The sequence below is a fragment of the Phocoena sinus genome, chromosome 16 (assembly GCF_008692025.1).
Source record: "Phocoena sinus isolate mPhoSin1 chromosome 16, mPhoSin1.pri, whole genome shotgun sequence".
Classification (NCBI taxonomy): Eukaryota; Metazoa; Chordata; class Mammalia; order Artiodactyla; family Phocoenidae; genus Phocoena; species Phocoena sinus.
In genome coordinates, this window is record NC_045778.1 from 53,964,456 (window position 1) to 53,992,107 (window position 27,652).

Here is a 27,652-nt window from a genome sequence, read left to right on the forward strand (position 1 = left end):
GATAACACAATTATTATCAAACGAATTTAATTAACTAGTTCTCAGGCATCCACGATTTGTTGCAAGCTTGGTATACTATGCAAAGGACATGTTCTTCAATTAATAAAAGTGGAGAAACATACGGACCTTTCAGTGGCATACATGCTAAGCTGTGGCTTGCAATCCTAGCTGCACATTAGAATCACCAGCAGAGCTTTGAAAAATAACAGTTGCCAGGCTCGATCCCAGACCTATTCCATCATAATCTCTGGAGGATAGGGTTCAAGCATCACAACTTTTAAATAGTGTCCCTCCTTCAACCAGTTATATTAACTGTGTCGTTTATTTTCTGAGGCTTTGACATCTGGGCCCTGACTGATCCTGGAGGGCCTGCCCCTCCTAGGGAAAGCTAATTCCTAGAGATAGCAAACAACCTGCAGTGAGTACACCTTTCACATGCAGTCCAGAGCCCATACTCCAACCATGTCCTTTAATGGGACACTCATATTCGGGACCACTATCCACTGCCCTAATCACCCCAGGGCCAGGTGCCAGACAACTGGAGACAGCCCCTTTGCCCCGGAGCCCGCTGAAATTATTCAAACTAGCCAATCCTTAATCTGCCTAGCCTGCCTAGATTGTTCCTTCCTGCAGAACCCAAAATAAAGGCTCTTGCCCATGTTTCTCCCCTCCCTGACATTTCTCCTGCCTAAACCTGGGGCTTTCCTGTGTGCCCCACCCCGGCATAATGTGCCCCCTCCTCTTGGGATCTAGGAGTATAACAAACTCCCTATTCAAAGGCAGTCATGGGGCTTCCCTGGTGGCGCAGTGGTTGAGAGTCCGCCTGCTGATGCAGGGGACATGGGTTCGTGCCCCGGTCCGGGAAGATCCCACATGCCGCGGAGAGGCTGGGCCCGTGAGCCATGGCCGCTGGGTCTGCGCGTCCGGAACCTGTGCTCTGCAACGGGAGAGGCCACGGCGGTGAGAGGCCCGTGTACCACAAAAAAAAAAAAAAAAAAAAAAAGGCAGTTGTCTCCTGATCTGCTGACCTTGCCATACCTAAGTAATAATAAAACCTATATTTTAAAACTCCAGTGATTCAAATGTGCAGCCAGGCAGGAGACACACTGCAGTGGGGAGATCCCTTGAAAGAGGACTTGAGAATTTCTGAAGTCGGCTTCTCACAACTACTTCCACCTGGGATCACTAAGTGTGTTGTCCCAACTCCATGTCTGCTTTCCTAGAAGCCTCCCTCCACATTAGTCTAGATGGTTTTTGAACGGTACTAAATGATACTCCAGAGAGACCTGGGTGAATGTATTTACAGAGGGTTCAACAACTACAGATGGTATTTCCACATGTGTGCTGTAAAACCAATATTTAATTCTCTTGGAAGCAAGTCAGTAAGTTAAGAAAGAGAGCTTTGTCAGGTGCTGTCATTGAACTGTGCTACCCTGGAACTGCGTATTTGAGGACTGAATGAATCAATGAGTAAATATTTACTAAATGTCTCTTGAATGCAAGTTTGCATAGGTCAAGGAAACGACAAAAGAGTTGGGAAAAGACAGGCCATTTCAGGAGCCAGAGAGGGAGGCAGAAGTAGAAAAGAATAACAACAGACATCCTCAGGAGGGTCTGCAGTGGCACCTGGGAGTAGATGGTTTTGTGTGGTTGTCTCTTTATCCAGAGAAAACAAATGGACGGTCTCCTTCCATCGCCCGACCTGCCCTGCGAACCATGGGCTTAAAGGAGAAAGCTGAAGGACAGCCAGGTGATACCACTTATCACTTGGGTAAGCTGAGGCTGGCTTCCTTGCTTCCTTCCTTCCTCTCAACAGACATTTATCTACTGTGCATCTGCTCCTGGGTGTGGGATATATCAGCAAGTAAAATGGGCATGGAACTTTCCCTCAAGGTGCTGAGAATATAATGGATGAGACAGACAACAGGGAAAATCAGTACGCTGCACTGAAAGTTTCGATAGGGCACATTCAGAACCTATGAGAACATATGGCAGAGGCATTTATGCACACATCTGGAGAATAAGTTCAACTTCTCTGAACCTCTTTCTCATCTGCCAGACAGAGGTAAAGATACCTATGTTGGAGATGTAGGTATCTATATTGGAATTGCAGATACCTATACTGTGTGAGATGACAGTTGGAAAGTGGATAGCACTTTTGGCTTAGAGTAGGCACTCAAGAGGCAAAGCTACTAATTTTATTATTATGATTAAAGATGTATTCTTAGAACTTTTCCCCATGTATGCCCCATAAGCCTTACATTTTACCTTCCATCACAAAGAGAGTCACAATTCCCTACTGGTCCCTCTTCCTCTGCTGCCCGACTCTGCAGTTGGGGCGAGTCTACAAGCAAACCATCTCCACATTTCATTCTGACGAACAACCCAGCTAAGGATCGGAAGACCCATCTCAGGGAAATGGGTTTGTGATTACAGACATATCAGAACCGTGGAAATAAAGGTTATTAAATCAGAATCAAGTGGTGGTCTGTGGTGGAGACGGCGTCTCCAGGACGCTGGGAAGTTGGAGCTGGAGACAAGATTGTGCAGTCCAGAGACCCGGGCACTGGCTGCTTTCTCCTCCGTGTTGAGGGTGAGGTCTGTGCTGATGATAAGTTTGGTTCAAGAACCCAGCAATCCTAATGTTGGTTACATTCTTTTAAAGCAGGCCTATTATTTAGATGGTATGCTTTTGTATGATCACAATATTGTTAAAAATATCTTTAAGCTTCCCTATTAGTAAATAGCCTCCGGCCCAAGTCCCCTTACTCTCTGACCATTACCCCCCATCCCCCAGGGACTTCACAGATCTCTTTACAAGTCAGCAGCTAAAGGATTAACTCTTGGTACTCCAGGAGGCCTTCAGAAGTATGTTCTGATTTGGCAGTACCTAGGCTACGCCTGAAAGGGGAATGCATAGATTGTTAGTGATTGGCAAATCACTAGTAAATGGCAAAACATATTAAAAAACAAGGGGGCAATGGCTCAGCAAGATGTTGGCTTTTTTTTTTTTCTCTACTGGCACAACTTTACCTATGAAGAGTGTGATATTGTCAGCTGCCCACTCTATAGGGACTAATGCCCTGCAAGGGAAATGCCATGCAAAGATATAATGCATCTGCTCCTGTTCTTGTCACCATCTGCCTTTCCTAACTTTGAAGTATAAATATATTAGGAACTTACAGCGGGTGGGAATGTGAAGCTTCTTTCCACTAATCTGTAACCCACCTGCACTGTGGTACACGACTTGATGGCTAGCTGTCAACCCAAGCAGTAGCGGTCTATCCATCCACCCATTCACTCACTTGCGTGATAAATATTTGCTAAATTCCTAGCAGGCGGCAATTACCGAGTTAACTCCATTCTGTGCTGCGGAGAGTAGAAAAAAAATTTTTTCTTATCAAAAATCTCTAGGAACTTCCCTGCAGTGGTTAAGAATCCACCCGCCAATACAGGTGACAACGGTTCGATCCCTGGTCCGGGAAGATCCCACATGCTGCGGAGCAACAAAGCCCGTGTGCCACAACTACTGAAGTCCCTGCGCCTAGAGCCTGTGCTCCCCAACAAGAGAAGCCACCGCAATGAGAAGCCCGCGCACCGCAGCGAAAGAGTAGATCCGGCTCGCCACAACTGGAGAAAGCCCACGCCGGAGCAGCAAAGACCCAAAGCAGCCAAAAATAAATAAATAAATAAAATTTAAAAAGCAAACAAAAACAATCTCTATTCTTTTGAGGTTTACCATCTACTTGAGGAGACAGATATGTAAACAAGGGCCACAACATGGGATGAATTATAATGGAGGTATTTGGGGAACCACAAGAAGGTTCATTCTGAATAGGAACATCAGGGAAGGCTTCACAGAAGAGGTAATGTTTGGACAGAGTCCTAAAGGATGTGTAGGAATTTTCTAAGCAGAGATTGGAAGGGAGTAGGAAGACAACATTGCAGGCAAAAGGAACAGATTGAGCAAAGACAGCACGAAATGACACAGCTCACTAGGAATTCTTAAGGGGGAAACATCAGTGACTACAAGAGAGGGGTGGGACTCAGGGCCACGGCATGCTAAAAAATAGAGAATTAAATTTAAGGCTTTCATGCCAGGAAGTGCCATCACCAGCTATTTCTGCTCTAGAATGGGCACTCTCTGGTGCAGTGGAGGAGGGACTGACTGGAGGCAGGGAGGTGAGTGTGGGCCTACAGGGATGAACTCAGGCACTGGCAGATGGAGACAAGGGGTAGATCTGAAAGCTGCAAGGGCAGCAAAATGAACAGAGCCTGGGGAGCTTCGAGGGAGGCAGGGATGGAGGCTGACCCCAGGGGCAGGCGCTTGGGGAAGAGAGAGAATAGTGCCACGTCTCAGGCTGGGAAATGGTGAGAAGAAGGCAGTTTGGGGCAGAGGATGGCAGGTTGGATGATGAGTTCAGTTTTGCATGGGCTGCGTCTGAGATCTTGGTTGGACACCTGGTGAAGTTCCCAATGAACAGTAGGAAACAGAAGGCCAAGGTACAGATGGCGATGGAGACTTGGAGTCATTGCTGACAATTCAAGCTCTGGGGACAGCATGCAGAGTGAGAAGAGGAAGGGACCAGGACTGGAGAGAGTGATGAGCAGGATGTGCTGTTTGAGGGAAAGGGGGGTTCAGGAGAACATGAGTGGGGAAGAACGGCCAATTCCCAGATCTGGAAGTGGAGTGGAGACCACCAAGGTCAGCCTCCCCTCCTGTCCGTCAGTGGGTCAAGCATTCAGGAGAGAGGCCCATTTTATTCTTTGCTCAAACATCTCCTCATTTTATTATGAAAATTACATACACACTTTCAGAACAATTGCATCTTTTCCAGTCTTCACACCAAAAATGCACCCAAACCCCGTTTCTATCAGAGATTTCTTTGCAAACACCATTTCTTTAGTAACATATGTTTTCCTCCTTTTCTCTCCCCATCTTTATCACAACATGCTTCCAGACTCCCCCAAAACAATTCATCTGCCATCTCTCTTTACACATTAAATGCATCCCAGTTTCCAGCCTTTAATTTCTGGAACCCATTTCCCTGGTTGTTCCCTCTCCTGTAGACAAAATTCCAGAGAGTCTTTGTAGCTATATATTCGAGATTGACATTCTTTTTAATCTTGGTACAATTAGATAACTGCCTCCAAAGTTTTACCTTCAGGAATAAAAGGTCTTAGATCTTGTATCTTCTCCCATGACACCTGGACCTCCTTGGACAGGTGTAACAAAATGACTAAAAGACTGGACCCTGGAGTCAGGCACACCTAGGTTTGCCACAGACATAAAGTCTCCATCCAGTCTTAAGCCCCAGTTTCTACATCTGCAAAATGGGATAACACTAAACATCTACCACCTAGAGTTGTGAAGAGAATTAAATGAGCTAATGCATTTAGTGTGTTTAACGGAACACCTGGCACATAGTAAGCGCTCAATAAATATTAGCATTTATTACCACAATTGCTCTCCACAAACACCCCTCCCCAATCCCCAACTATATATAATTTTCAAGCAACAGAACATTATGCAAATTCAGGTGATTGGACTAGGTTATCGCTAAGGTTCCTTCTAGGGCAAATGTTCTAATATGTGAACTCTATTCTACACCAGGGAAACATGCTCCGTGAGTGTGAAGCAGCTTGGGACCGAGGGAGGCTTGTGTAGCAAGTGTCAGTACGTGAATGTTGCTGGGAGCACACGGAAAAGCGGTAATAGCAAGGGGAGAAACGGAAAGATCCTCAGCGCAGGGTCAGCTGCTCTTTCCAGAAAAGCAGAAGAAAAGCCTCCTCGTGGTACTTTCTCAACAAATTTCACTGATGAGGTTCATTTGAGTTACAAGTTTCAAATTGAAAGAAAAAAAAAATCCTAGTTTAAAAAAACATCCTTTTAATCTCCCCCTGCACCCCCCCCCCCCACATTGTATTTCAGACATCAAAGAATTAAACTCCCAAGGCAAGCCTAGGCTTTTATTCCCAAAGGCTCCTTTCTGCCTTGGCAGACAAGCTAGCTTTGACCACCTCTTCTGTGACTCCAGGAGACCTTAAAAAGGTTCCTGCCAGAAGCCTGAACACAAACAAAGACATACATCAGAGCCCCATAAGTCAGTCACACTCTTTTGTCTAATGCCCAGCTCCAAATCTCCATAGGCTCATCCTTCTGCATAAAAAACAATCAGACTGTTGTGCTCTTACTAAGGGCCAGAAACACAATCCTTACGACTCTGTGAGGAAGTTCATTGACTATCTCCGTTTTTTTTTTTTTTTGGCCACACCACGCGCAGCATGAGGGATTTTAGTTCCGGGACCAGAGATCAGCAGTGGAAGCTCAGAGTCTTAACCACTGGACCGCCAGGGAAGTTCCTACTATCTCCATTTTATGGACAAGGAAAGTAAGGCACATGACAGTTAAATAATTCATCCAAGTGGCTGCTGGAGACTTCCCCAGGCGGTGTTTCCCCACCACCACACCTTGCTGCCTCTCACCTTTATTTCCACTCCCAATTCCTTCTTATCTCCTGGTCCCCAAAAGGCACTGTCTCCACTATGCGGCCAAGGGAATTAGTTATTCGGGAGCTGAATTCTAACCAGATAAAAATTATGCAAAACATTGACCTTTACCGATGTATTTCACTGACAAAATATTGCATTTGTTATTTAGAGTATGTGCAACTGAATAAAGCATCCCTCAAGTTAATGAAGAGTCCACATTGAAATGTGTCCAAAGTATGCATTTCAGTGAGTCTAGCTCTGTGCTTATTCTTAGGTCATTTTAGATGTCCCCAGATCCTACACTCCCCTCCCCTGAAACTCAGAGAGTGAGGAAAAAATGTCCCGTCAGCTTCGATGTTACCTCTGTGAGGCGGCTCGGGGCGGCACCCTGGGGGGCCTCTCAAGGGGCATGATGGGTGCGCTGTCCACTGGTGGGGGGCCTGGACTACGACTTCTGGCAACCTCGGGGGCTTCATTATCCTACAGCAAAAAAGATGAGAAAGAAGGGTGAAAATCACATTAAGCAACAGCATAGTTGGACACACTCCATCCCACAAGCTCCTCAGCCCTTCCCAGCCTTTGGCTGAAGGTTACTTACTGACTGATAATCAACCCAGCAATACCAGGGCAGTTTTCCACTGACACTGACTCCCAGAGTCACTGAGGAGACCATCAGACCCAAATTATCATTAGCGATTCGAGCTCTTGTTCCTCACTACTCAGTGTGACATGTGGGCCACCAACATCACCATCGCCTGGGGGCTTGGGAGAGCCACAGGGTCCCAGGCTCCTCCCCTCACCTGCTCCATCAGAACCCACATTTTCACAAGATCCTACGTATTTCTTATGCATGTTAAAGTTTGAGGAGCATTGCTCTATGTAACCAGATAGGCCTGGAGAAGTTTTATTTTTAAACAAAAGTCCCTTTTTGGGACAACAGAACGGTGACTGATCCTCAGTCACAGGGTCATATGAGCTGTGCACTGGTGGGCGGCCCGCCCCTAGGGCCCTACCTCAGGGAGTCTCCTGGGTTGGCAGTGACCCACGTGACCTCACCCGCACATCCCAGCTGCTGGTCACTGGATCAGGATACACACCCTGACCCAAACTGGGCCTCAGCCTAAGGCAGCAACTTACACTCTGCTCAGAGACCTTGCGGCTCTCGGGGAACTGTCTGCCACTATTCCATGTGGAGAAGCAGAAAAGGCCAGTGCGCAGTGAGAGAAAAAGGAGATACCCACAGGGAAGAGGAGACAAAAGAGCGTGTGGCCTCGGGGGGTACAGTGAACAGTGGCTCCCGCTGTGGCATGCCCCGCTCCTGACCCAAGCCCCGAAAGGTGACCACTGCCTCTGGAATCCCTGATACTCATCCGGTTCCCTCTCACCCCTTTTGGCTTAACCCTTCCTCCTTCCCTCTCTTCCTTTCTTCCCCTCTCTTTATTGAGGTGAAATCCACATAACATAAAATGAACCATTTTAAAGTGAACAATAAGTAGCACTTAGTACATTCACAATATCGTGCCACCACCATCTCGATCTACTCCCCAAACTTTTTCATGACCCCTGCAAAGGAAACACTGTACCCCTTAAGCAGTTTACCTGCATTTCCCCTACCCCCAGGCCTGGTAACCACCAATCTGCATTCTGTCTCTATGGAGCTACCTTTTCTGGACATTTCATACACACGGAATCCTACAATAGGTGACCTTTTGTGTTGGGCTTCTTTCACCTGGGTTTCCATTTCCTGCAGTGAAACGACCCCCAGGACAAGACATATGCGGGTGCGGGCCCCGGCTCTCACCTCGTTGTCCCCCTCCATCCCGCTGCTCACACTGAGGAGGCTCCGGGTGCTGGATCGGTTACTCGCACTGCCTAAAGGGCGCAAACAAAATCAGCTGGACTGTGGATTGTCTCAAGGTAAAGTAAATTTTGCAGAACTCTAGCTCTCACTTACTGATAGAAACAATACACAAGCTGTGCATACGGGCTTCTTCAAAATGCTGCCGTCTAATAACATTACCATGTTTTTAGAGTTCAGTTTTTCTTTCAGCATAAAATGAAATGGTTCATCTTTGTATTACCACTTTTTGCTTTATAGTTACCATTTACTGAGGGCTTACCCCACGTTACATGCTTTAAAAGCACGACTGCATTTAATCCCTATGAAAACCCTACCCGATATTAGAGCTCCGAACTGACAGACAAAAAAGCAGAGACGCTCTAGTTCTCACGTGTTCAGTGGTATTTCTAAAATCTGCAAACAACTTTTGTTGCTAAAGTTTTTTTTTACCTATTTAGAAATTACGGCATGTGCGAGTATCACACATGGATACATACCTTCTACAAAGGGGCCAGTGTGACACAAAACACAAAGCACAGATTCAAAAGTATAATTTACACGCAGGGTAGGAACTGTGACTATGTGAGTTTAGGTGCTCAAGGATGTAAGTTGAGGATTTATCACCTACCTCATTGAAAGAGCATTATCCAATAGAACTTTCTGGAAATGTTCTGTTGTGTGCTATCCAATTTGGTAGCTAGTAAGACACATGGCTAGTGCAGCTGAGGAACGAAATGTTATTTAGTTTTAATGAACTTAAATGTAAATAGCCACATGTAGCTAGGGGTTACGGTATCGGACAGCACAGCATTAGAACAAGCTCAAGAACGTGGTTGGTCTAGCAGTGAAGAAGGAAGAATAACAGCTAATCAACTAAAACTTTGACTTTAATTTACCAATATTGCCTTTAACAGTATTGCCAGATCTTAGGTCTGCTGAATTTCCACTCAAAATAGCTCCTCATCATATTAGTTTATAGGTAAATTGCCTTAGTTTTGACTTCATTATGGTACCAACTTTGACCTAATTAAGTTAGATGTTAGCTTGACGAGAGTCGGTTAAGATTATAATTTTGGATTGTTTCTCGGAGGCAGATTTTTAAATTTAAAATAATGCGTCGAAAATATTTCTAGAAACCAGGGGATTCAGAGTTAGTCTATTAAGGAGCACATGGCCCTGTCTCTTTCTCTCCAGCTACCCACACATAACACTGCTTGCTCAGCCAGAATGTCCTTTTCTCCCTGCTCCCCGCAGCCCACCCCTATCCACAAATAGAAAAGCTCCTGTCCCCAATGCTCAGGACAAATGCTGTCGAAACCTTTCCAGATCCCCCAAATGGAAGTAAACCCTCCTATCCACGGGCTCCCACCCCTGTGGAGCCAAGCCTCCCACGTCATTCATCATTGTTCATCCCCTTCCCCTACAATGAACCAGACTCCTTCCAAAGTTTATCCACTAGGAGGGAGCAAAAAGCTGTCCAGGCACTGGCTTCAAGATCCTGGAAATTCGCACCAGCCAGCTCCCCTTGTCCCTTCCCTTGGCGTTCTTGAATTTTTAACTCCCACCCTTTGGCTTTGAGCCTTCGCTCCTGGTTTATCAGCCCTGGCTGGCCCTCTCCCCTCTCCAAGGCTGATGACCTGCTTGGCCACAACCTGTCTGGACTGCACCACCGGTAGGAGGCTCTGGCCCCAGCCCCCATCATCTTCATTCTTGCTGGGGGAAGGGGGCAGTGCCCACCCCCTTGCCAGGCTTCTGTCACCAGGGAAGAAGGATCAGACAAGCATCTAACTGGTACTATTTTTATACCTTCTCTCCTCCATTATAAGTCCCCTGAGGACAGACCCTATTTCTTTTTCAGCTTTATGTCTCCAGTATACAGTCTAGCTCCATATGCACAGGGCTGTCCTCAATATTTGGTGGAGGAATGAATGAGAGAAAAAAAATGACCCTATATAGATGACCCTTAAGAAACCTGAACCAGACAACTTAGAAAAAGGTCAATGGTCTTTCTGTAATGAAACTTTGGTTCTCTTAAACATAACACTAATATTTTGTGCTTAAAATTATAATCACAACCAGATTTAACCTGCAACTGTTTTCCTGTAGTTCCCAAGAGGTGACAGCTGAACCATAATAATATAGTGCTGTTTTTAGGGTATGACTCCGGGGGTTGAGAGGCAGTTGGTGGGTCAGAGCTGGGCCATCCTCACTCTCCCTCCTTGCCCTGGGAACTGTTTCTCTTTGGAAGGCAGTATGCCCCCATGGTTGAGCACACAGAGAGATCTGGATGTGAATCCCAGATGCCCTGCTTAATTTCCAAGTGACCCAGGGTAAGATGCCTAACCTAAGCCTCTGCTCCCTGGTCTCACAGCATTGCTGTATAGAGTGAGACCACACGGTAACAGGCTTGGCACAGAGCCTGTAAGAGCAAGCATTTGATTAATTACAGCAGCTATCATCATCATCACCAGTCTCAAAATGGCAGATTATCCACTAGTGACCCAAGGGCCCTCACCTCCAGTGTCCACACCTTTGTATAGCCTCTTCCTCACCTCCCTCTCGGCTTAGCCATGTGACTTACTTTGGCCAACGTGACGTTAGCAAGTGTGATGCAAGCCAACGCTCGATAAGTACTTGCACACTGGGGCTTGTCCTTCTGGAATGCTCCCTTTATGGATCTTGTTATCATACAAGAAGTTCAGGCTATTGAATTAGAGGCCATATGTACAGAGTCCCTGGAGAGTGAGATGCCATCGTGGATGCTCCAGCCCATGCCAAGCTTACAGCTGAATACAGTCACGTGAGTGACCCCAACTGACCACAGGGGGTGGAGATGAACAATTCCCACTTGACTCCTGGCCAAGTTGAGAATCAGACATAAATAAATGATTATGTTTCCAGCCACTGCATTTTGGGAAAGTTTGTTACATAGCAATAGATAACTGTGCAACAGGGCCTGGATGCAGTCTATGGCCACAGAGTAGAATAAAATCCTCTGGCCTGTCATTTAATAACATTTTCTACCCCAATAAGATAGCCACCTCTGGGCAGTACACCACCATACGAGGTAAGAAGCACAGTTTATGCTTTCCAATCTATTTTCACTCCAAGCTAACTCAAAGTAAAACATACGCATAAAATGGTTTAAATTAATCTGAACCTGAAGTGAGTACTCTGCATTCATCTTGTTAAATTTCCCCTTCCCGCATCCCAGAAAGCCCTGCCCTCACCCCAAGACTATCTACACCACGTCTCCTCTCCTCTGTGACACGTCTGAGCCGGCTGCCTGCCTGTCCCTTGCTTCCTCTGCCACCTGTGATCATTCCCATTTCTGAACTTATCAGAATTCTCTAAGTTGCCTAAAGGGGGGGTGATACACATTATCACCCCCATAACGTAAGGGGAGGTTTTCTTCTCTGTTAAGTCCAGGCTTCTCATGTGGTTGTATGATATGCTTTGGGTCTGTTTCAACAGGTAACAGTGGCAGAGAGAAGAGCTGGGTTCTACTCTAATTTTGCCATTGACTGGCTGTGGGACCTTGGGCAAAACCCCTTCCTTTTCTGGGTTACAAATACTCTATTAATAAAGTAAGGAGGGGGAATAGTTCAGAGGCTCTTGACCTAAGTCCATGGATGGGCAAAATTGTGTGTGTGTGTGTGTAAACACATACATGTGCATTTTTATAGGAAGCACATCCAGAGCATATACCAGACTCTCAAAGGGGTATGTGATACAGAAAAGATTAAGAACCCCTGGGTTAGGTGACCTTCCAGTTCCTACATCCATGTGGGGGTCTTCCACCTGACATTTAAGGAGACGTGAGTCCTGAAATTCAGCTTGTCTCTTGCTCTTTCACTTCTCTCCTAGCTGTTTTGATAACACTGAAGTGTTTGAAAGCAGCAAAACTCGATCTATTTGGCTTGTGAAGCTGGTGTGTCTGAAGTCAGCTAATACCTCCCTGGATCTGGAAACAAAGCCCCAGCTCCTGCCTGCACATCAGCGTGTATTGCCTTGTTGCAATCAGACTCCTATTCAAGCTGTCAAGCCAAAATGAAGACACTTCCCAATTAGATCCTCCACTTGCCTCTAAAGTTGGAATTCTCAAATCTGAGTTCACTGTTTTCTAATGTTTCTGACTTTGTGCCCTTTCCTTCCTCTTCCCACAGATGAAGCAAAAAGAACAGTAGGCAAGAGTCTTGGCCCTGGATTCGGTCCACCTGAGTTCAAATCCCAGCACTACCACTTGTTAGCTATTTAACCTAGAGGAAGGCACTAAGTTTCCAGTTTCCTCCTCGGTAAATAGAGGTGATAATACCTATCCTGTAGAGTGATTATGAGAATTAAATCAGAGAATCTGTGGAAGAGGCTTAGCATATAGTAAATGCTCAATAAATATTAACAAGTATTATGATTAGGATTTTTCATTTATAAAAGCAATAGAGTAATAATTATCATGCAATCTGGCTTCGTGGGATATTTGTATAAAGGATCTTTGGCGCCCTAAAAAAGGTAAACCTCACAGGCTAAATGCCCCCCATTTCTTACACCTCCCAAGCCCAGATCAGGCTCCAAGTAAGATCTTCTGGGCTCATAACAGAGCACATTTCCAAGGCCCAAAGGCACCTGCGGGCCACCTGCTTACTTGCTGTGCTGGAGGTACTGTCTGTTTTCCAGTCTCCTCTTCTTAGCTCTGCCCTTGGGGGAAAGACGCTTTTCCTGGGGCCACTCTCATAGACTCCAAACTCCACTTTCCCTGGCAGGTGCTGTGAGTGCCGAATTGGGACTGTGATCTCCAAGTCTGGAATTAAAGGGAAAAGAGATAAGCTTTAAGGCACCAGGATGCCATTTACAAAACTGCTGGGCTGCTCTCTCTCCACGCACCTCCTCCACCCGAATCTGGAGGGTGCCTGGAGGGGAGGGGAGGGGGAAGGAGGAGGAGAAAGGGAGGGAGGAGAAGGTGGGGGTCCTGTCCAATTCAGCACTGAAACTCCACAGACTACTGTGTGGCGACTGTTGACAGAAAGTTGGGGTGGAGGAATGTTAGAAAGGGCAGAGAAATGCTTTTGCATCAGGTAGAAAGAACATGTGATTAGGGAAAGATCCGGGGCCCCAGCTCTGCCACTCACCAGCTGTGGAGCTTGAGTTAAGTCAGTCGACCCCTCTGAATTACTTCCCTTTCTGAGGAGGGGTTGCAAATGCCATTGATTGTAATAATAGGTTATCCTGTGCATCACGCAAAGTTCTAAGAGCTTCCATATTTTTAGCTCCTTGAATCCTCCCGAAACCCATGAAATAAATACTATTGTCAACATTCTAAATAGAAACTAAGGTACAGAAAAGTGAAGTAGCGTGTCCCATATCCCTGTCACACAGTCGGTAAGGGGGACAGCTGGGATTTGAACCCAGGCTCCAAAGTCCAGGCCCTTAATCACTACTCAGACTGCCTCTCAATCCCTTAGTAAGTGATGGATGAAAGGTGGGTGGGTGGTCCACAATGACAGCAATGATCCAGAGAGTTCACGAAAGGAGATCCATCAGGCCCATGAAAGATTTGGTGACTTGCACAGCTCATCAGTGGTTTGAGACCCCACAGATTCATAAGGGTAGATTATCCCTTTGCCCTGCAAAGCGTTAACGTAACCTCTTTACTGGCTTAGCCCTGCCCAGTGGCTGGTCTTTCTTCCTCCCTAGATTTCCACCCCTGGGTGCTATGAGCAGGGAACAACTCCAGCTGACAAGTGGAACAAAACATCTGTGCGGGTCCAAACCAGCTTCCTCTCCAGGGAAGTGTGAGAGCCAGGTGATCTCCTGTCACAGGGCTCCCCTTGAGGCCCTGGACCTTCCCAAGCCCTGGGGCAGGGCCTCTGCGAAGAGGTGTAAGTGCGGGGGGGACTTTTGGGGACATGTGGTCTCATTCTCAAGGAACCACTTCCTCCTCGCCTCTCCTCTGCTAGGGATGGGTGTGGCAGGAAGTTCAGGGAGCGCAGCGGCAGGGGTGGCTCCGCTTGCCAAAGCCAGAGGTCTGCCAAGAAGGGTAAACGGGTAAACAAGCGCAGGTGCGAGGACAGGGTAGACCAAGTGTGCTCACCATTCTGCATGGAGAATATTAGAACAGTGGACTGCTGGTTTGCATGAGCTCGAGCTTTCCTCATCCTAGAGACTCTGGTTCCAAGCGTAGTGTCTGGTCCTAGTAGTAACCCAGCTTTCCAGGTCTCAGTGGAACACAGATCTTTTTCATGTCCTTGGGCTCTCTTGCTTACAATTGAGCAGTGAGTGGAAGCACCCACCCAAGCTTGGAAGCACTCGGGTGGAGACTAGCCAGTGTACCCACACATGGGTGTGAGCCCATGGTGGCTCAGAGCCCAAACAGGTGACACTTTTTTCCCCCCCAGCTTTGACCGAGCTGTTTAACAACAGTTTCTTAAAGGGAGGTTCCTGTCTGCTTAATTCACTTCAATGAAGCAATTTTCGACTCTGAACAGTTCGAGGAGGAAGGAAAGTAAAATACACAGGAAAAAAGTTGGGAGTCAACAGTTCAAAAAATCAAGTAGAGCCAGTCTAAGTGTCTACAAAATCCGGATATTCTTTGAATAAAGGGACACTGCCAGGAAAAGTAATTATCATCACTATACTGCATAGTACTTTTGCCAAAGTGCATTCACATGTGTTACTATTCCTGCCTTGAACTCTGCTACTCCGTGAAGCAGATAAGCTGGGTGTAACCACAGATGAGGAAACTGAGGCACAGAGTGGTTAAAGGAAAAGGCCTAGATCATGAAGTGATTCAGTGACAAAGCAGGGATCAGAACCCAGGCCTCCTGGGACCCAGCCTGCTTCTCCAGGTCCTGCCGTGCAGTGGCCACAGACACGCCCAGAACACAAATATTGATATTCTCCTCCACGGGGCCAGGCCGTTCAGCAAGTCGGGAGTCAGCCAGCCCTCCTCTGATTTCCTACACCATCAGCGCTCTGCACCGTCTCAGCGAGAGGAAAACAACTCCCCAGGGCTGAAGAAATACTGGCAAGTTATTATGAACAATCTGTTACTTTTTAATCGTCCCTGGTCTTTTAACTCAAATTAAAGAAAAATCACCATTGTTTTTCTTTTCTAAGGCAAATGAGGTTTCCAAATGAATAGAGTCAGTCCTTGAGTGGAGTGGCCTCCATTCCTGGAAAAGGTCCTTCAAGCAGAAATGCCATTCATCGGCCCTAATTTTCCTATAGGTCAACGTTATCCTGTGTCGACAGTTTTCAAACGTTTTTTTGTTTTTTGTGAAGCAGGATTCTTTCCTCTAGTGAAAACAGAAGCTCAGTATAGGAAACGGAGTTTTTAAAAAGGAGCTGCAATGGTTGAAGCAGAGTAAGTGGCCCCAAACCCTGTTCCAATCCAAATCTACTCCCCTACCCCATCCCCAACTGCCTCCCAGTTCCTACCTGCTACCACTACAAGCATGGATGCAGCAGCACTGGAGCACCTGAGTGTGAAAATCCCCGGAATAGGCAATTTCAAGTTAGAATGTACTAAATACACAATCGAGTTTTATGCAAAGATCTAGTATATCATATTCACTCAACCGTAAATGATGCCTTCTCTTTGGCAGATGCTCTGATGACCTTGGGCCTCACCAGGCAGTACAGGGTCCAACTTGCAACTGCCTGAGCTTTCTCTGGGAGCCGGATTACAAGCACCCATCTCCCAGCAGGCCTCACCCAAAGACACGGGAGCTGGTGTCTAAATGCCCCGCGGGAGGGATAACTCTTCCAGAGTGCTCTCCATTGACCCCCAGCGTCTCTGGGGAGATGAAACTGCAGTCTCCATGGTGCTAACTGCACGCTGCTGGCCGCCTTTCCTTCCTCTCTCACTTCCCACCCGCTCCTGTGTTCTCTAGGATCACCTCCCATATCAGTTCAAATCCTTGCCAGGAAAGAAAAAGTTCTAGAAATGGTTAGTGTTCATGGCTGTAAGATATTTTGAGTGTACTCAATGCCACCAAATTGTACATTTACATGCAAATAGGAAATGTTATCTTATGTACATTTTACCAAAATAAAAAACAAAAATATAGGGAGACTCTTGGTGCTGATGGGCAGAACACTCTCCCCATGTGGGCTACTTGCGGCCCCCAGCCGTTCTTGTTCAGTGTCAAATTATACATAGTTTAATCTTTTTTTTTTTTTTTTTGCGGTATGTGGGCCTCTCACTGCTGTGGCCTCTCCCGTTGCGGAGCACAGGCTCCGGACGCGCAGGCTCAGCGGCCATGGCTCACGGGCCCAGCCGCTCCACAGCATGTGGGATCTTCCCGGACCGCGGCACGAACCCATGTCCCCTGCATCGGCAGGCGGACTCTCAACCACTGCGCCACCAGGGAAGCCCAGTTTAATCTTTTAATAGTTATGACATTAATTAAAACCCTTTATGTAAAAAGTAAAAATACTTAACCCTTCACCACCACCACCCCGAAATCCTGGTCAGGGGTCTGCTTCTTGAAGAGTAGGGTAGCAGGGAAGGTAGGGCATCTAACCCATGTTCCTTTGGAAAATTTTAGACATGGACCATTCTAATCTAGACTAGAGCCACTGGTGGGTATCACTTATTCGGGGCCTGATTAGCCTTGAGTGAACTTTGTAAAATGTGTCAAAAGCCACAATTCCAGGCCTGGCCCCTGGATGGTGAGTCCCAGCTCAGCGCACTCTCCCTGGGAAGCCCTGGCTAAGAGGATGCCAGCTGACGTGTGGGTGGTTTTTAGAGTGCCTCCATGTGCTGGGCACTGTGCCTGACCCCAGTTATGCCCTAACTCATTGAATCTTCAGAGCGACTCTCCTGGATGGGCACTTTTATTCGTGCCATTTTGCAGATGAGGACTGAGGCCCAGGCAGGTGAAGTATCTTGCCCATGGTTTCCAGCAAGTTAGGGGTGAACAGTGAGCAGGAACTTGACCTCAACCCTGCTGGCCCCAGGGCCCATGCCTGCAACCCTCTACTCCTCGGCATGCATGTTTGTCTTGCTTCCAGCTCTCCAGTGGGCCCAGGTGGAGCCTGGGTGGGTGGTACATGTGTGATGACACCAGTGGCTCGGTTCTGGAGCCCAGGCTGCTGAGCACACACGACTCCAACACTATGACTCACCGGCCTTCAAACACCACGTGCCCCACCAAATCGCAATTTTCTTGATACTACCTATATTTAAAAGCTTGAAATGTTTCATTTCAGTCAAGGCTTCTATTGACCTCTGGGTTCATGTGCTCTAGTTTTAAAAAGCACCTCAGCCCTCTACCACCTAGAACTCTATTGTCTGACCCTAGGATGACTGCAGCTCTTGAAACAGATTTTCTCCCTTCTCTCCTTTTTCCTCCTCTCAAATAGAAGGCAGACAAGTATAAGGGTGGGTAGTAGCAGCATACATTTAAAACTCAGTCACCCAGGCAGGAGTCTGAGGATGACCCCTCTGACTTTCTGCCACGGTTGTATCCTCTTTAGCCCTCTTTTTCCAAAAAGTCAAAATCAATAATATTCACTAGGCTGTATTGCTTGCAAAACACTGTGCTAGGCATTGTGGGACAGGCTGTAGCTGGGAAAACCAGACCTAAACAAATAAAAGACTAACTCATGAGCTACCAGATGGTGAAGACTGCATCTTACAGGTGTAAGATTTGTATTTGGCTGGGTGCCTGGTGCTCAGTAAGTATCTGTGGAATGAATGAATGGTGTCACCAAACGTTTCACTCAAACCAACCATTCCAACAGAGATTTCTTGAGTTCCACCGACGTACTGTGCTACGTGCTGGGAATTCAGCAGAGCACAAAACAGACAAGTTCTTGTCCTTGCAGAGCTTATGCAGGTGGTGGTGGCAGGTTTGGGGGGAGAAGGGGTGTGGAAAATAACCATGAGAATAGAAACATAATTCCAGTCTGTGATTTGTGAGAAGAGGGTGAGCAATGGCACAGGAGGTGAGTCGTGGAGAGCTACTCTGGAGAGAATGGCCTAACTCTGGAGGATGAAAAAGAGCCAGTGGGTAAGGACGTGGGGAAAGAAGTGGAGTGGGCACAGCAAGTGCAAAGGCCCTGGGCAGAATGCCCTTGGCATGACAGAGCAACAAAAAGCAGTCCATTGCAACTGGAACACAGGGTGTGGGGGAAAGTGGAGGATGAGCTCAGGCCTCACATCACGCAGGGCCTCGTAGGTCACAATGAAGAGTGTGATTTTACTCTTGGGACAAGAGCCCCCAAGGGTTTTGAGCAAGAGAGTGACATCATCTGATTTTTATTTTTGAAAGGTTGTTGACTACAGTTTGTAGGATTAACTGTAGAGGAATAAGAATGGACACAGGGAGACAATTGAAGAGGCTTCTGCATTAATCCAGGAAGAGATGGTGGTGGCTTGGATGCAGCTGTGGCATGGAAGGTCGTCAGAAATGATAACATGTACTTTGGATGCAGAACTTCTGGGAATTGCTGATGGTTTGAAGGAATGAAGTAATAACAACCAGAGGCAACAGAAAAGAAGTGCCAGGTGGACGGAAGGGATACTAGGTTCTATAGATGCTCAAATGAAGAAGGAGTACAATGGCCAGGAGTGGTCCAGGAAGGCTTCACTGAGAAGGGGCTGTCAGGGCTGGGTCTCCCAGTGCCGGTAGTTTCATACAGGTGAGGAGGGAGAGGCACGAGCAAGGGGCCTGTGGCAGGAAGAGGTCCTGTTTGAAGACCAGGGTATTACCAGACTGACCAGGTTCATGGGAAGTCGGGCCGTTGATGGCAGCTGGAGACAAACTATAGAAGTTATGCACCAGCGTAGTTCTTTATGCAATGGAGTGCCATTCAAGATCTGAATGCCTCTGAAAGTCTTTTCTTGCCAGCTCTTCTTGGTATAAGGCTGGCCAGTGTAAATAACAGAGACCCACCATGGCAGAAGCTCTCAGCGAGGATATGCAGTGCGGGCAAATGCCCATTCCTTGCTCAGGGGTGGTGGTGCCACATGGGTAGCACCTGGGGGAGGCAGGGTCAAGGGGGACAGAGGGGCCCGGTCCTCGGTGAGCACAACTGGAATCCATGGCCCTGCTATTGGGCCCCCACCACACACGGCAGGAGTCCTGCTGCACCTGAGACCGGGGCTTCCAAAGCAGTGTTTGGTGTGGACACTGATGACGCAGTGCCCTGCTTGAATCAGAAACAGACACTATGTGAATGGGATTTTCTCTTTTCTCTGCTCAAAAAAAAGTGTCTTCCTAAATGCCAAGGCGAGAGTCAGGTGCCTGGGGAGAAAGCATTATCATCCTCTTTCATGGGAGGAGGGACGCAGAGTTCAAGCCTTCCTTTCATTCATTTGCTGACGTGCCTTATGTGCCAGGTACTAGATTTATAGAATTAACAAGACAAAGCCGTTGCCCCAAAAGACCTCACAGCCTAGTGGGGGACCCAGATCTATAGACAGGTGACAGGTGCTGGGCAAGCATTCTGCCCACTCAGGCCCCAGCAGAAAGGAGAGTCAAGGACAACAGACCACAGCAAAGTCCCAAAGCATGCAGCACCCCCAGGAAGCCACATACCTGTCTGCTTTCCTGATTTTTGCTTCTCTCTCTGTCTTCGGGTGATGCTATCTCTTAGCCGTTTAAGATTTTCCTGGAAAAAAATTTAGTTTATTTTAAAAATATACCCCAGAATTATACCCTCTGGGCATTAGAGTTTCTTTCTGATTTTATGACATTTGCAAGATATATCACATTGCAATAACATTTCCAACGTGCAGACGAGGCTGGAGTGCATTTGCAATCGGCTCCCAGAGAAATCGAAGCCCTCTTAGAAGTTGTGCCTGAAGAGAAGACATCCTGTCCACAGCAAAGTATTTCCCCTCCTCTCTGGTTCTCAGCTCTTTCCCAGCCTTATAACCTACCACCCACTTTGCACGCCCCTTAGAAAAGCCTGTCTTCTACTTGCTTACAAGCTCTCCACCTACATTCCTACCTCTGAGACTGTGTCCTCACACATTCCCCTGACCCTGAGGGTCATGGATTCCATGACTTCACTCCAAGCCTGGGTCAAGGCCCACCTTCTAAGCGCCCCCTCCCATAATGCTCCAGTCCTTATTGCTGCCCATGCCATCCGCTACTGGGCTACACTGCCTTACCCTGTGTGTGTGTGTGAGTGTGCGCACACGTGTGCACGTGTGGTCTCTTCAGAGGTACTGTGAGCTCTCGAAGGGCAAGAGACCAGGTCTCGGACCTTTCTGTAATCCTGCAGTCTGGTCTATCGCAGTCATTCAATAAATGTTGAACAGACATGTGAGGGTCAGGATTTGTTGCTATTTTAATCAATAAATAACAATCAGCTTGAAGTTAAGTGTCTGAGCATTCTAGGGAAATGCCCCAGGGACCAACATCCAGACCATCTGGTTGGAGCACAAGGTTCCCGTGAGGGAGCCACGGAGGCAGGACTGAAAGGTTGGTTGGGTTGTGACTGCAGCTGAGAGACTGAGCTTGGTCAGTCTCTGACCAAGCAAATGTTCTCAGGCCCAGTCACAGGTGTACAGTTACAGCAATACACAAGACAGCCACGGACCCAGCCCTCCTCCGCTGTCTAGCAGAGAAACAGACATAAAACAAAGTCCATCTGGAGCCAGTTACCTGCTGGAAACGAAAGGACTCAGACCGCTTCTTCTGGTTGAGCTGCCACTCTTTGAAGTGGAGCACGGCCTCATCCACGTTGACGATGCCCAGCTTCACCTGCTCCTGGAGGGTAATAAGCTGCCGCTGGCCTGGAGTTTTCATCCCAGCAAATGGGTCATACATGCTTGACTGAGGCCTGTCCCTCCAGGGTCTGACAGGTGGCTCTGGAAAGGATGGAGAAACTCAGCTTGACAGCGGCGCCGCTGGGGAGAGCTGACCGGATGAGTGGGGTTAATGAGGCTGGCCATGGGCTCAAGAGGATGTGTCTCAAAAGAACAGTTACATATGGAACCAAGAAAAGGGAGATATGACGTGGAATCAGAGAGAGGGAAGCAGCTAATAATTTCAAATCCTGTTACACTAAAGTAGACAAGGCCACACCATTTTAGGAAGTAAGGCATCCACGGAGTGAGTCACCATAAATTACTGAGAAGCCTTTAGACCAGCCTTTCTCAACCTTGGCACTATTGACATTGTAAACTAGATAATTCTTTGTTGGTGTTGTGTAGCTGTCTTGTACACTGTAGGATGTTTAGCCTCATCCCTGGCTTCTGCCCACTTGATGGCAAGAGCATCCCCTTCCTCAGTTGTGACAATAAAAAATGTCCCAGACATTGCCAAATGTCCTCTGGCCGGTTGGGGAGTGGGGAGTGGAGGAGAAATCACCCCCAATTGAGAACCACTGATTTAGACTAAAATCCACTCCAGAAGAGAATATACAGGCAAGTCTAACCAGGCTGCTTCTCCCAGCACCACTTCCAGCCCTCCCCATCCCCCTTGCCTCCAAGCAGCATGGGGCACAGTGATTGTGGACCGACGGGTATGAACTGCCTGAGGAGACTGGAGTGCTAACAGAATCATGACCCAGTCCAATATCACCAGGTAAAAATTAGGTTCTGGGTCCCAGCTGACTCTCCTTGGGTTGTTCATGTGCCAACCTCTCCTCCGTATTAAAAACTTATAGTTCTCTGCTTTGGATACTCTAGGGAAGTATGAAGCCAACTCCTCTCTCTCTAGGCTCTGTGACTCCACTAAGTTCTGTGGGAAGAAAGAGCTACTTGAAGAGGTGATGGGGCCACTGGAGCATATGAAAACGACTTGACATTTCACTGCTCATTTCCTGTAGGGGGCTATCTTTGATTCTAAATTTCTCCAGCAGGACCCCATGTGAACATTGTGATTCAGGGAGACGGTATGAAGGAAAAAGAGAGATGATTTCTCCAGTGGGTATTGAAAAAGCTTCAAAGAAGCTAATCATTCTTACCAACCATTTACTCATCTGTCTACACACACTCACATAACTTTCTCCCAGGTTTGCCCTCTTCCAGGCTGTCTTTAATTGTGTTGGGAGTTGGAGTGTGGGGACAAAAAAAAAAAAAAATGCAAAAGCTAATCAGTTCCAATCTCCTACCACCAAAGCCCTTAGGGAAGTTTTCAAACGCTTAGATGGTGTCATAGTTCCTTTTCAGAAGAATCATCAATGGGATAATACTGAATGCCTCTGTTTAGCACAAGGAAATTCATCAAGAACAAAAGAATACTTATCTCTTCAAGCTTCCTTAAAAGGTCTTTGGAAAAGAAAGAAAAATGTCACCCAGTGGCAAGCAAAATGTCTCAAATAAAAGTTGAATTAAAGTATAGTCTAGCTAATACAGATAGGGTAGGTACATAGCATGGTAGGGCTACATCACCAGGTAAAGATTGGGTGCTGGGCTGCCCACTTTCATCCTGTTGGTATCAGTCTCAATGTTTAAATTGTACTTTAGTGTGCTGTTACAGACACTTTCTAGGGTATCAATGTTATTGGTATGATCGATTAGTACAGTGTTCTAAGGCACCCCAATCTCTTCTCCTCTCCCTTTACCATCAGTACAGCTCCACTTCAGGTATCTCTTGGACCTCTCTGTTTTTCGAGGATAAGGAGCTGTTACACGTGGAAATCACTGAAACATGAACACTTCCACCACCCAGAAGTTCAGGTCATACAAAAGGAAGCTGAGGACATCTGCTTACCTTTCCTGATGCTCTCTGAAGTAACGTAGAAATTCTCAGGCCGCTCTTGACTTTTTTCTGCAAAAACTATGAGATAAAGAGTATTCTAGGTAAAGCCAAATAAGATCTCTTTCTAAAAGGCTTTATAATATTTTATACATTTACCAAAAAAATTACCAAAATCTTGTACAAAAAAATAATAATAATGGATCACAACTTGGACCACTGTATGCAGTTCTATAAACCAAAACTTTAGGAGGCAACCAATGAGCAGAAGCTATAGGGATTGTGAAAGGAAGACAGACCAAACCAACAAGGTCTCAAACCAGAAAGACAGAGCCAGTCAGAGGACATGATCAGCATTTACGAGATCATTAAAGAAAAGGGTAAGGTGAACAAGATTACCCTTTTCCGGATCCTTGAATACTGACGCAAGCCGTGGAACACCTTGAAGTTTGAGAATAAAAGGAAGTGCCACTTCACATGTCAACAAGTGCCATAAGACAGAACTCAGAGCAGTGGAACAGGTGAAATATGTGCAAGGCTCCAAGGGGACTTAGATGAAGTCAGTCATGCACAAGAGACTTGTAGGGGGGACTTCCCGGGTGGCGCAGTGGTTGGGAGTCCACCTGCCGATGCAGGGGACGTGGGTTCGAGCCCTGGTCCGGGGGGAGCCCACATGCCGCGGAGCAGCTGGGCCTGTGCACCATGGTTATTGAGCCTGCACTCTGGAGCCTGTGAGCCACAACTGCTGAGCCCGCATGCCACAACTGCTGAGGCCCGCGCGTGCCTAGGGCTCGTGCTCCGCGGCAGGAGAGGCCACCACAATGAGAGGCCCGCACACCGCGACGAGGAGGGGCCCCTGCTCGCCGCAGCTAGAGGGGGCTCGTGCGCAGTGGCGAGGACCCAACACAGGCAAAAATAAAAAATATATAAATAAATAAATTTATTTAAAAAAAAAAAGACTTGTAGGGAAAACTGGGAAATGACAAGCGTTCACTCAGTGGTAGGACTGCATAGTGATTAAGTCTCCCTGGGCTCTGCACACGACTCCCTGGGTTCAAATCCTGCTCTGCCATTTATGAGCCATACAACCTAAGACAAGAGGCTTGACCTCTTCTTGCCTCAGTTTTCTGATATGTAGAATGAGGATAATAATTGTACCCTCCTCTTTGTGGGGATTACACGAGTTAATACATGGAAAGTGCTGAGAATAGGGCCTGGCACATGTAAGCACTCCATGTTAACTTTTATTATTCACATCTAAACCTTGAGATTGATGCCAATAAGACAGCAATACCTTGGCTTGCTAGTTAACACAAGGGATGTCTACTCAGTGCTTTCCAGTTTATAAAATAGTTCCTCATGTATTATTCCATCTGACCCTCACAATAAGGCTCTGCAGAGTATTACTATGCATCATTGTATACATATGTTATTATGATACCCATTTTATAGATGAGGATACTAAGGCCAAAGAGGGTGAAATGACTTACCCAATGTTCCATACTGTACAGCTGAAAAATGTAAGAGCTGAGACTTGAACCCAGGTGTCCTGGACTCCAAACCATTGCCCTTTTTGTCATCTCCTGCCCCTCTCCTTTCCTTTCCTCCTCACAGTTTCCTAGCAAGTCCATCAAGGCTCTTTAGGAACCACCTATGCCCCTCCCAACTGAACTTCCCACTATGAGCCAGACCATCAACACCCTCTCCCCACCCCCTGCCATTTAGGCATTATCAATATATATTTGCATGCTTCTTCATTTGGGTTCCTTTAGAAGCAGACCTGGGGGACTTCCCTGGTGGTGCAGTGGTTAAGAATCCGCTTGCCAGTGCAGGGGACATGGGTTTGATCCCTGGTCCAGGAAGATCTCACATGCCACTGAGCAACTAAGCCTGTGCGCCACAGCTACTGAGCCTGTGCACTAGAACCCACGAGCCACAACTACTGAGCCTGTGTGCCACAATTACTGAAGCCCGCGCACCTAGAGCCCATGCTCTGCAATGAGAAGTCCATGCACTGCAATGAAGACCCAACGCAGCCAAAAATAAATAAGTAAATTAATTAATTTTAAAAAAAAGAACTCTGGAAAAAATGTCTCTTAAAAAAAAAAAGCAGCAGACCTGGGGACAGTGAACCAAGTACATGTAGACTATGTGAGAGGTGATGGAGGTAAGACAGGGAAGTGGATAAAGCAATAAATGGTGGGTTATCCAGTAAGTCACCATGATGGGCAAGCTGGGGAGCTCTGGAAAGCAATGTAGAGCATGCACTCCAGAGTTCTCCCAGTAAAGGGGCAAGTAAGCTAGGGTACTCAGCCAACAACTCTACTCAGTCAGTGGTTGAGGGCTGCATCCAGGGGTGATAATCCCCCAACTCTTCCAGCCTGTCCTGCCAGAGAAAGCCATCAGGCTAAAAGACACGGGTTCTAACAGGCAGGGTCCATCCAGTGGGCACAAAAACATAAAGAGCTGGGGAGATGTGAGCAGGACACTGACAGTGTCTGCTACACACGCCAAAGGAGATGCCATCCAAGGGATGGCAAACCATGAGCACTGATGGCATTAGGCAATATATAATATCCCCCCACTGTATTTCTACCCAATTTAAGGTTGCCAGATTTAACAAACCAAAACCAAAACTGAAAAAAAGAGTGCACTATTTGGGACACACTTACACTAAAAAATTATTTGCTGTTTGTCATAAATTCATACTTAACGAGGCATGCTGTACTTTATTTGACAAGCCCAGCCCAACTACCTGGAGCTCTGGTTAAGGGCTATCTTCCCCAGTTTATAATCTTTGCCATACCTTCCACAACCTGCTTATACTATTAAAAATGGAATGGAGGGACTTCCCTGGTGGCGCAGTGGTTAAGAATCCTCCTGCCAATGCAGGGGACACAGGTTCGAGCCCTGGTCCGGGAAGATCCCACATGCCACAGAGCAACTAAGCCCATGCGCCACAACTACTGAGCCTGCACTCTAGAGCCCACGAGCCACAACTACTGAGCCTGCGTGCCACATCTACTGAAGCTCATGTGCCTAGAGGCCATGCTCCGCAATGAGAGAAGCCACCGCAATGAGAAGCCCGCGTACCGCAATGAGTAGCCCCCACTCGCCAAAACTCGAGAAAGCCTGCACACAGCAACAAAGACCCAACGCAGCCAAATATAAATAAATAAATAAGTAAATAAATTTATTTTAAAAAATGGAATGGAGGTCAAGCGCACAGATCTGGCAATTCCTATACTCTTACAGTACTTGTAATCATATTAATAAAATCAGGTCCTGAAAGATAGTGAAACTGACAATGCTATCAGCATCTCACTAATGTCCCAGGGATCACTATGGGTCAAAACCCAATTATCACCAACTTTTATCAATGTACGAAGGTAGACAGCATAGCATTGTGGCTGAAAGCCAAGGTTGTGGAGTCAGATTCCTTGAGTTCAAATCCTGGCTCTGCTACTTGGTAATCAAGTGACCTCTGTAAGCCTCAAAAATGAGGGCTTACATTTTCCTCATCTGTAAAATGGGGATGATAATGGCCCTTACCTAATAGATTATTATGACATATTCCAAATAGAGCACTCTTGGTAGATTTCAATAAATGTTAACTATTAAAAAAAATAATAATAATAATGAGAGTTTCAGGAGATAAAAGTTTACCAGGGATCTTGCCATTTGGAGTAGAGGGACATCTTGTTTATCTCTGTCTTCACACTATGCATAAATTCCTCCAGGAAGGCCAGAACTGAATCTGACCACTGCCCCTAGTCTAGTTCCAGAATCTGCCCCAAGCTCTGACTCTGTCTCCTGGGGCTGGTTGGAGACCATTCAGAAGGGCATGGTCTTGAGCAATGGTTCAGGAGGTAGAGGATCCAGGGAATTCCTGCTGAGAGGCTCTGAAGACCCCACTGTGCATCATTCCCTGCCACACTTGCCTTTAGAAATGTATGGTTCATTGTCAGACAGCTGGTGAGTGCCAGAAGCACTGGCCTCTGGCCTGGGCACTGGGACAGGGGGCCTGTTGGCCAAGTCCACAGAAGAGGCCTCATCATCATCCACTGTGTGATAAACATCTTCTTCCTGACCGAGATGATGTACCTCCCTCTCCAAACTGGACATTCCCACGCTGTTGCCTAGAAACAGAGAGAAAGGTGACTGAAAGCTATTGTCAAACCCTGGGACCCCCAGGTCATACAGCCAGCTGCCCTGGGACCCAGCTCTGCACATCAGCAAGCTGGCCACCTCCACATTAGGTAGGGCCTGGCAGCCAACCAGGCCGGGGGCCAGCCCCACCTACCTGCACACTCACAGTAGTTGGCCCTGCCACAACAGAAAGGCCCATGGGGCACCACTAGAACACATAGCTCTGGTGACCAGAGGGGAGTGTGTTACTGGGCCCCACAGACATCTGCTACATAAGGCCACCACTCTAAGATTGGGAAACATCGCCAAGCTACCTAATACACAAAAATTAAAAGAGAGAATTAGGCAAAATGAGGGACAGAGAAATATATTCTAAATGAAGGAACAAGAAAAACCCCAGAAGAACTAAGCAAAGTGAAGATAAGCAATCTACTTGATAAAGAGTTCAAGATAATGATCATAAAGACGTTCAATGAACTTGGGAGAGGAATGGATGAACACAGTGAGAAGCTTA

The 27,652-nt window shown here is 47.0% G+C and overlaps 1 protein-coding gene across 2 annotated transcripts in view; it reads right to left on the minus strand.

Moving 5' to 3' along the window:
• The window catches only part of PIK3AP1 (phosphoinositide-3-kinase adaptor protein 1), a 113,057-nt gene that overhangs the window by 4,005 nt on the left and 81,400 nt on the right, over nt 1–27,652 (minus strand). Inside the window, exons 9-16 of one of the 2 annotated variants that reach the window (XM_032607782.1) lie at nt 26,931–27,128; nt 23,005–23,070; nt 20,950–21,155; nt 19,876–19,948; nt 12,975–13,130; nt 8,294–8,364; nt 6,854–6,972; nt 9–937 (exon numbers count right to left, since the gene is read on the minus strand). In XM_032607782.1, the coding sequence (XP_032463673.1) occupies nt 784–937; nt 6,854–6,972; nt 8,294–8,364; nt 12,975–13,130; nt 19,876–19,948; nt 20,950–21,155; nt 23,005–23,070; nt 26,931–27,128 (1,043 nt within the window). In that variant the 3' untranslated portion in view covers nt 9–783. Of the gene's footprint in view, nt 1–8; nt 938–6,853; nt 6,973–8,293; nt 8,365–12,974; nt 13,131–19,875; nt 19,949–20,949; nt 21,156–23,004; nt 23,071–26,930; nt 27,129–27,652 lie in introns of those variants that run through there. The other variant, XM_032607781.1, reaches the window with a different exon arrangement.